Here is a 10,346-nt window from a genome sequence, read left to right on the forward strand (position 1 = left end):
CCTAGTAAGAACACCAGTGGAAGGGAAGCCTGGGGTCCTTCTAAGACTGAACCCCAGTGAACTAGACTGTTGGGGGAGGCGTGCATGGGGGAGGGGTGGGGAGGGGTCACCCATAAGGAAGGGAGGGGGGGGGATGTTTGCCCTGAAACCGGAAAAGGGAATAACATCAAATGTATATAGAAATATTCAAGTTAATAAAATATATATATATATATTTTCATAGAACACTTATAAACTAAAAACATAAACATTTTAATTATTTTATTATGCAGTCTTTTATAAATAACTCTTTTTTAGATTAAAATATTGGGTTTAAAAAAAAAACAGAAAAGAAGAAATTGAGAAGATCGAACAGGACAGGTAACATGTCTTGCTGATTCCTCCACATGGGCACAGCTCTGTAACTGGGTTGGACATAAAAATGTCTTCAGCCAGAACTTCAGGCAAAATTAGACAATTAATTTTATTGATTATTGAACCCTTAAAATTTATGATGCTATCCTTCACATAACATGAATTAAGATCTAGTACAAGTAATTATTGATTAAATTAACTCATAAAACGAGCATTGTCTTTAACCTCAAACAGGGAGTAAAAATTTTATTTGTAACTGATCTGCGCATCTTGCACAATCCATACAAATATCTTTATAGTACTAAAATTTTGGTTGTAAGGTTCAGATATTGTAGAATGGGCAGCTCTGAAAAAACTCATTCACAGAAATGCTGAAATGACCTGCTATTCATTCTCCCTGCCTCCTGATGTGCTTTCCGGAGTCTTGCTTCCAGAAGAGCTTTAGTAATAACTTCTGATTCCTGATGGAGTTGGTTCATCCAGCCTTTCCGGCAGAACTTCAGTCAAGCCCTGAGCCTTCTATGCATACAGAGACTGTATAACATATCCTAAAGCTACCTTTCTTAAGTCTGACCAATTATTCCAATTTTCCTTCCCCTCTATACCCCTTAAAAAATCATCACCCCAATTCAGCAGGAAGAAGTTGTGAAGAGTTGTATTCCTGATTCTTCTGGGTGTGTTTATTTTATAAACTGTACATAGGTTGTCAGTTTAAGGGATAATATGGAAATGGTCTTAATTTAGAACAAGAAAGAAACTGAATAAAGACCTTAGACTAGGGATTTCCGTCTTTCTTTTCTTCTTCTCAATCCTTTCTTCCCTAGGTAAAAGGAAAGAGATTGAGGAAAAAAGGTGGATAGGGGAATATAAGAAATTAGATATATTGGACGGATCACTAAATTTATTTTAAAACAAAATTTTGTGTAGGCACAGTCTTACATTGTTAGAAATCTTTATATTTGATACAGAAATGATGTTATAGTTTATTACATTCATCCAGAATTTATATATTTATAGAGGATTAAGGTTTTCATTGGTACCAATCTTTGTACATTAATACAAAATTTAAATTTAATATTGTTACTCTTAGATAGGCATTATGGCTTTACAACTTATTTAAAAATAAAAGGCTTTGATCTAGTCCTTCTATAGCTACTATTACAAACTTTTTAGGTGATTAAGTAATACAAGTTAAGGACCAGATAGTAAACCCATGGTTATATTAAATTCTGATATAATTATAATGAATATTATATACTATTCAAATAGAAACTAAGAATAGTCAAGGTTTAACAGCTCAAATATACTTTATATCCTCAAAAAGCATAAGATAGTCCCCAAAAGCATCAAAAATCCACAGAATATGACATTTCATTTCAATTCATTAGAATTTTGCCTAAGACGTGTCTGCTCCTGACAATACCACCATTCACTTTTCAAAGAAGATGTTGAGCATCATAATCTCCATACAACACTGTTCCAGTTGTGGCAAGGTAATTACTTGTCAACAATTTTTTTTACAGACAAAAAATACAAACAAGAAAGGGCACACAATGTAGGATAGTTGACAACTTAGCTCTACCAGGACAAAAAAATCCAGTCTTCATAGTTCCTGCTTCACTTAAAGTCTGTCAGTTGGTTCTGTGCCAGAAGGCTGGAGACATTTTGAGGAATGGTGGACTTCTCAGGTAGTCAACTGTCCCTGCAAATTGATTAAGTTTTGGAACCTATGATTTTGTGTTTCCTAAACATCCAGGTAACATTTATTTTGTTCTTGTATCTGATGGATTTAAAGATAAGTTATAGTTTTTAAATCAAATTTAATTTTCTTAGCCCTAAGAAGATGAGCTGGATTAGACAGTTGGTTTTCACATGGTAAGGCAAAATAAAATCAAAACATAATTCAGATATAGAATTGTAGGCTCTATAATTAGAAGTTGTGTTAGAATAATATACCTAAATTAACAAAATTGATGTGCTGGATATTATTAGTGTGTATGGTAGATTATAGTTTAAATAACAATTGTAATTCCATTCACTTATATCCAAGAAAAAATGTCTTTCTAGTGGACGAAATGGGTGAAATGTGGATTTCCCTGATGCTGTTTGTATTTTGATGCTAGCTCTGCTTCCTCAAGAGGGGTTGCCCCTGACAAGCAGTTGACATTCAGGTGATCTCTGTGAAACTTCCTCCCACTCTACCTAGTCAATAAAAGCTACAGCCTGTGATTTGGAAATGAAAGGGAAAGGAAGGATGAGAAGTTTTGGAGATAAGAAGGGAAAATGAGAAAGAAAGAAAGAAGGGAGAACAGAAGAAGAAGAAAAAAGAGGAGGAGGAGGAGGGAGAGGAGGAGAAGGGGAAGTCTTGATGGAGCTGAACCACATGCCGCAGATACTGAAAGTAGTAAAGGGTCTTATAGCTGGGGAAAAAGTTAGATCTTCCCAATCTAGGCACATTGTTTATAATTATAATAACTGGATTGTGATTTTTATTTGGGCGTACTGTGATTGAAAATTTATGCAACACAGATGTCTTACAGACTCTTGTAGAATTTGTGAAATTTATATATAATGCACTTTAAATAAACCAAAAATGGAAAATGAAACACAAATGGTAAATAAAAAGCAATATTTTGGTTATATATTGGATGCCATATGCCAATATTAGTGGAATGTATTATATCAAGAAAGTTAACAAGGTCTAGTATATCAAATACTTTCTCAATACTTGTCAGTGACCCACAAGAAGAAGAAGTGAATTGAGATATTGTAGAAAATAATATTTAGTTAGTCATCAAAGATCAATATTGTCATAGAATCTCATGAAATGAAGAAAAATCCATAGACCGACTATATCAAAACATATCAAGTGTATAATATGTAGTAGCAATAGATTAAGAGCTAATGAAATATTTCATACTTTATATTTATCAGAAAAATGATCTTCTTTCCAAGATTTTCTTCAGAGCAATGTTGACATCCTTATTCCTCAGACTATAGATCAGGGGGTTGAGCATGGGCACAAAGATGGTGTAAAATATAGAACATGTTTTACCTTCATCTATGGAGCTTGAAGATGATGGTTTCAGATACATAAATGCGGCAGAACCAAAAAAGATAGCAACAGCAGAGATATGAGAGCTGCAAGTACTAAAGGCTTTGGATCTGCCCTCAGTGGATTTAATGCGTAGAATGCTGATAATGATGAAAACATAAGAAATGATGATGGTCAGAGTTGGAAAAATGGTATTCATTAGACTAAAAATTAGAATTACGAGCTCATTCACAAAAATATTAGAGCATGAGAGCTTAAGAATAGAAATAAGGTCACAGAAATAATGGTTGATCAAATCAGATTTGCAGAAATCAACCCTAAATATACACCCTACATGCGCTGATGCACAAACTAATCCTAGAATGTAAACTCCTAAAACTAGAGAAAGGCACTTATGTTGAGACATGATGATACTGTAAAGCAAGGGGTTACAGATGGCAACATAGCGATCATAGGCCATCGCAGCCAGCATATAACACTCTGAAACAACAAAAATGACAAAGAAGTAAAGTTGAATTATGCACTCAGTGTAAGATATGTCATTCTTCGCCATCAAAAAAATCATCAGCATTTTGGGAGTAATGACAGTAGATTGGCAGAGGTCAATGAAGGACAGACTGCTGAGGAAGAAGTACATGGGTGTTTGCAGGTTGGAGCTGAGCAGGATCAGGATGATCATGCCCAGGTTCCCCAGCACTGTGAGCAGGTAGATTCCAAGGAAGAGGAGGAACAGGGGCAGCTGCAGCTCTGGTTGGTCTGTTAAGCCAGAGAGGAAGAATTTGGTCACTGTGGAGCGATTGCCTTTTTCCATGCTTGCTGGTCAGACCCTGAAAGGAAAAGATAAGGACTTTTGAGGAACAGAGTTGCTCTTCTTTTGGAAGTAGGTAAAACATTAAATTCTATATGACCATTTCTTGCTGTACCATCTTCACTATGTGGAAATTGTCTCATTTTAATATTTTCTGCATTTGACTTTCAAAATTAACTCTATTATTAGGAAATACTTTGTCTTTATAGTGTTGAAAACTTTGTGCTGTTAATTTTCATCATGTCAACTCTCTGAACCTAGTATTTCAAAATACTATCTCTAAGCCAACTCATTTATTAAGAAGTATACATGAGTAAGTAAAGTAGCTGATTTGAATGATGACTCTAAACTCTTTTTCAAAACTCCTTTTCCTGAATCATAAAAGGCAGAGATAAATCTGTAAAATGACACATACTGACAAAGTTTCTAGAATAAGAGCTTAGTGTTTCAATTTTTCTTCTTTCCCCTTCAACTTATGTGAATTAGAGGGTTTCCAAAGCATAGTCACAGAAAGAGAAAGCAACAAGAATTACAAATTTGTTTTTGTGTTCTTGAAAATTTATATATACATATATATATATATATATATAATTTCACAAGGCAAACATTCATAATGAATTAGAATTCATTTGACTTTACTTGTAGATGATGTTATCACATATATAAGTGACCCAAAAAGTCCCTCTATTTGACTTTTACAGCTGGTAAACTTAGTCAGCAAAGTGAGAGGAGACAGAATTAATTTATATAAATTTGTACCCTTCTTGTGTACAAATAACAATTTTACTGAGAAAGACATTGGGGAAACAATACCTTTCATAATAGCCACATAATATAAATTATCTTGTCATAACTTTAACCAACAAGTGAAAGATTTGTATGAGGAGAGGATAGGGAGTAATTGGGGAAGGAATTTTTATGGGTCAGACTAGCAGGAGAGGATAGAGAGTGGAGTGGGGGCAGGATTGAGATGTAAAATGAATAATAAAAAAACACTTTGTCTATAAGAAAAAGTGTTCTAGTTTACACACACACACACACACATACACTAGCACACAGGTACATACGAATGTACTCACACACATACACCACAAATACACACTTCATAACAAAGGTAAAAGGCAACTCTTTAAGAAAGTACTAAATGGAAAATTCTAAGAACAATAGTTATCAGCTTGCAATATGAATTGCAAAGGTGACATTTTGATTTCATGTTGTAATACAAAGTCAATATAAGTGTGAAAGTTTTGGATTTTTTTTAAAGCATATGTGTTATCAATCCATTGGCATTGGTTTGGTCATTTTAGTAAGGAAGGGCCAAAGACATCCTGGAAATTAAATTTACAACCAGCTTCCATGCTAAAATCCACACATCCAAAGAAGACAAGGGAGGATGGCTGAATTTTTCTCAAAAGTAAAAATAAAATAGATATCAGAGGTGGACTGATGTAGGGACCCAGATAGGATAGTGTATGGGGAGAGAAGCATGCTCTTCTGGTGATTAGACATAGAGACAGCATGGAAGAGAGAATGAAAATAGGTGGGCAGTAGGAGGGGTAGAAATCTCTAGGACTTGTCATTAACCTGGTATGGAGGGAGGCCTAAAGGTGTCTTTGGGGAATAAGCAAGTCCTAGTGGTGGAGCAAATAGATTAGGACCGGCCACTTCTTGTAACCAGGCAGCCGTACCAGTAGAGAGATAAGCTAGCGCACCACCCACAAAACTTTAGACCCAAAATGTATCCTGCCTACAAGATGCATGGGAACAAAGAGAGAACAGAGACTGAGGGAATAGCCAACCAATGACTGACTCAACTTGAAACCAATCTCTTGGGCAGGAACCAATCCCTGATACTATTAATAATAAGTTATTCTTTCAGACAGGAGCCTAGCATAACAGTCTTCTAAAAGGCTTCACTAGATGCAGAATCCTATTGCCAAATGTTGGATGAGTTCTGGGAATATTATGGAATCGTTGGGTAAAGTACTGAGGGACCCAAAGAGAAAATGAATCCCAAGCAGACAGAGACCCCACAGGAAGAGCAACAGCGTCAAGTAAATTCATCCCTTGGAATTTCCAGCGACTGAACTACTAACCTAAAGCAAACGTTTTTGGATTAGACTTCATATTCATATGTAGCAGATGAGCAATTTGTTCTTAATGTGGGTTCCCCAATAATTGGAGTAAGGGCTATTCCTGTATCTGTTGCCTGCCTACATGTGGATCCTGCTTCACAAACAAGGTTGCCTGTAAGGCCTAAGCGAGAGAGCATGTGCCTCATAATGAAGCAACCTGATGTGCAGGGTGGGAATGGGGATTATTGGGCTAGGGTGGTTTGGAGTGATACCTAGAGGCTAATTCTACCTTCTCTAAAGGGTAAGGTGAAGAAAAAATTGGAATGGGGGAGAAGTAATCCTAGTAATAAAATTTATAAAAAACTTAACTGTTTATTAAGGATATTTGATTAATGTGTTATAATATGTATATGCATGTTCATATATATTGTAATGAAATATTACATAACAACAAAAATAAGAATAAATGTAACAAAATAAATCATACAGATGTTCGACTTGCTATGAACTTATTTAACAAATCAGTTCCAAAATGATGGATGTATTCAGTGATATACCCTCCTGGACTTAGAATATTTTCTTGTTCGGGATAGTATTTTACTATTGTATTGAAACTATTGACTACTTAGGAGTTGCTCAAATTTTGACTTTTCATTAAAAATCAATTTTTTTGATATAATAAATTTTGATTACTGTCTTCCACTAACCCAAATCTATATTCTTTCTTTCTCTCAGTATAAAAATGGGTATGTAGAAAATGTAAAATAAAATTATTTAAAATAGCCAGGACTAAAAACACAAACAGAAGAAAAAGAGCCAAAGAAAACTTGAGAAACACATATAGTCACATATGACACATAGTCACATAGACATATATATTTGTACACGAATAAATCACATTTAAAAATAAATGCCTAGTTGTTGATGACAAAGGTAAAGCAAATCAAATTTTGACTTTCTTCTTAGTTTTTTTTTAAGTTGAAATTTGAACTGCTTAGTAATTTGTTAGTAAATACACTGTATTACTTTTTTTTATTAATTTCACTTATTATCCAAAAAACATAGATTAGTTTGTGATGCACTCCTAAAACCAATATTCTTCTGCTTTGTCCTTTAGTCAAGTTTTTCAATTTTACTAATGAATTTAAAATGATTTTTATTGATACTGATTTATGAAATTATACTAGTATTATAATAAATAAATAAGCTCTTAACTATAGTTCTAGTAGTTAAATATTTTAATTAATAAAAGTAATTATTGCTCAAATTACTTTCTAACATCTTCAAGTATGCTTCAATTTTTTATTACATATTTTCTACTCATTTAAAATATCGTATGTTAAATTCAGTGTGTTTACTAGATATATTCTCCAATATCTATTAATAAGTTTTTCTGAGGATTTTGTTATAACTCAGTGCTTCATGAGTTTTTCTAAACATTTTCAATGGATCTCATATTACTTAACTACCAGTATTTTATTATGCCCACTTTACTGATTATTTTATTAGTATGGCTTATACAAAGCCATTTTTGGAATGGTTTTATAGTAGTTATTGAGTAAGTTGTCAAAATTGTCTAGTAGAATGTTTGATTTTTATCTTTCTGCTTTTGGTCATGAAATTCTTGGGTTGAATCTCGAAGATAGGAATAACCGACTTTACATGTAATAATATACCTTCTATTATACAGCCTTTTCTTGACAGTAGCTTGTTCCAAGATTTATTTTAGTTAGTATTGCAAATAGTAATTTTCTTCTTCACTGTTATTTCTTCTATTAGAATATATTTTTAAGCTACAAATGAATTAAGAATTTAAAAACAGCATTGTAAAAAACAGCAACACATAAGTATCAAATTCCTTGGGATGTATCTAACAACAGCCATTCAACCCTTAACTTTTGAATAATCTCCAGGAAAACAAGAAACTATGGAGGATTCGTATGAGAAGAGATTAACCGCAGTCATGATTTACCACGACTTACGTTCCAATTTTATAATTTATAAAATATCAGTTTATCCTAATGTGGGTAGAGAATAAAGATGCTGACACGCAAAACGTCCCACTTACTGTTAGCTGCAGAGCATTTACACAGTGGTGCGCTCTCCTCTACACTCTGCAGTTTCCTTCTTTGAGGCTTGCTTAGTTTTGCATCAGCCTGTAGGATCAGCAATTGCATGCTTGCCTACCGTGAATTCATCTTGCTTCAACTATGAAAAATTGATGTCAAAGCTAGTGTTTCTCTTATTTAATGAAGATGTATGATAGATAACATTGATCTCATACTACCATGTGACAGAGACTTTAGAAATACTACTGAAAAAATAATGGGGATAAAAAGAATTTTCTTTACAAAAACATATTTTTGACAGTCACTGTTGCATACATTTGAGTACAAACAATAGTTTATGTAGGGGTTCCTCATATAGTCACCCAGGAGATCATAGCACTAATAAAAACTATGAATGTTAAAATATAAAAACACAATTAAAAATAGATGTTCCACAGCCACTGCCTCATATTCCGTTTCCCAAACACAATCTGAGTGGAGTAATTGTGGTAGTTACTTGGTTTCCCAAAAGTGAGTCCATAGTTCTCAATAATTTGTGTATTTTGCCACTTATAGAAGCATCAAATCATGTATTGGCTTATTTTAAAGTGACATAACCTGTAATTTCTTGCAATTGATCGTTTTTCACCAAATTTTCAAATTATCTTAAATTATACTCAGTAATGATTGACATTTTATTTCTTTATTTCAAGTTTTCACCCCTTATACAAGATGCAGAAAGCAAATTTCTAAACCTCACATTTAATCAGTTCAAATTTCTAAACCTCAAACTGGTTAAATAGTAAAACGAAAATAAAATATCAAATCAACTATAATTGTTTTCTTGTATAAAATTGACGGAAATGAATTAAATAAGGACACATTTATTAATCCCTAGATTGTTTTTAAATGGCTATAATTTTACAAGATATATAGATGAGGTGTAATCACATTTAAAGCTAAAGATATATTTTCATTTCAATGATACCATGAAGCTTATAGATTAAGAGAAAACAAAGATAAATACAGAATTTTCATGAAAATATGAATTTCTGAACATAGCAAATTATACTATATTATTTCAGGTTACTCTAACACATTTTGCACAGTGAAACCTAAAAAGTCTCTGATGTATCAGCCTTTCCAGCTCAGGAACTGTTGAATTGGCAAGAAGCCAAGAGGTCCAGTGAAGCTTGATGCTTGAAATGTTGTACCTTGTAATGATCATCATTTACCATAGCTGTACCCTCTCCCGAGCCCTTGCTAATGCCTCCATTAGCTCTGCTTTCTATGACTTTAGTAAGCACAGATTTAAAGGTATTATTTACATTTCATGCTATTGCTTTAGCTGTAGATGTTCTTGCTAAGGAAAGGACAGTGGCAAGATAAAACACAGAAGCTGACAGATGCTTGGAAAACATTTAAAGGTAGCATAATTAGTATGAAACTTACATGCTGTAAAACAGCTTCTGCTGTTTGAGGATTGGAAGGATAGGAGACATATAATGAATTAACCATACATAAATATTATGTAAGTTTGTTATTTTAAAGAATGGAACACATTACTTACTCCTGCTCATGAGCCCTAAATCTGATGATAATTCACTTTCACAGATCTAGAGCAAATAGTCCTTTCATTTCTTTTTTAAAACCTTGACTGTCTAATACAACCCTCTCATTCTGGATGGACAAGCCATGCTATTTGCAGATCATAAGCTACATGACTATCTTTTTATTTTCTCCATTTTCGATTGCTGTTATTCTTCTTGGACAAGTATCACTAAGAACTTTTTATTATCTAGTTAATATGTACTTTCTTTTATATCGTATCTTTACTACAATTGACATGAGTTCATTTTCCATATTATCTTAATAGATTCATCCTGAAAGGTACTCAGGATATTGCAATTTCTGAACCACACATTTATTTGAGCCATAAACTAAACTACACCAAATGGCAAGTTGAACTTATTTGGTTATCTTCTCATTAATACACACCTGCCACA

At 33.5% G+C, this 10,346-nt stretch overlaps 1 protein-coding gene across 1 annotated transcript; it reads right to left on the reverse strand.

The window, feature by feature from the left end:
• Positions 1-3,284: 3,284 nt before the first annotated feature.
• On the reverse strand, positions 3,285-4,220 carry LOC116913613 (olfactory receptor 146-like). Its single transcript, XM_032917864.1, has one exon. It carries the CDS (start codon positions 4,218-4,220, stop codon positions 3,285-3,287), a length of 936 nt encoding a protein of 311 aa, XP_032773755.1.
• Positions 4,221-10,346: the final 6,126 nt, after the last annotated feature.

The sequence above is a fragment of the Rattus rattus genome, chromosome 12 (assembly GCF_011064425.1).
Source record: "Rattus rattus isolate New Zealand chromosome 12, Rrattus_CSIRO_v1, whole genome shotgun sequence".
NCBI classification, from domain to species: Eukaryota; Metazoa; Chordata; class Mammalia; order Rodentia; family Muridae; genus Rattus; species Rattus rattus.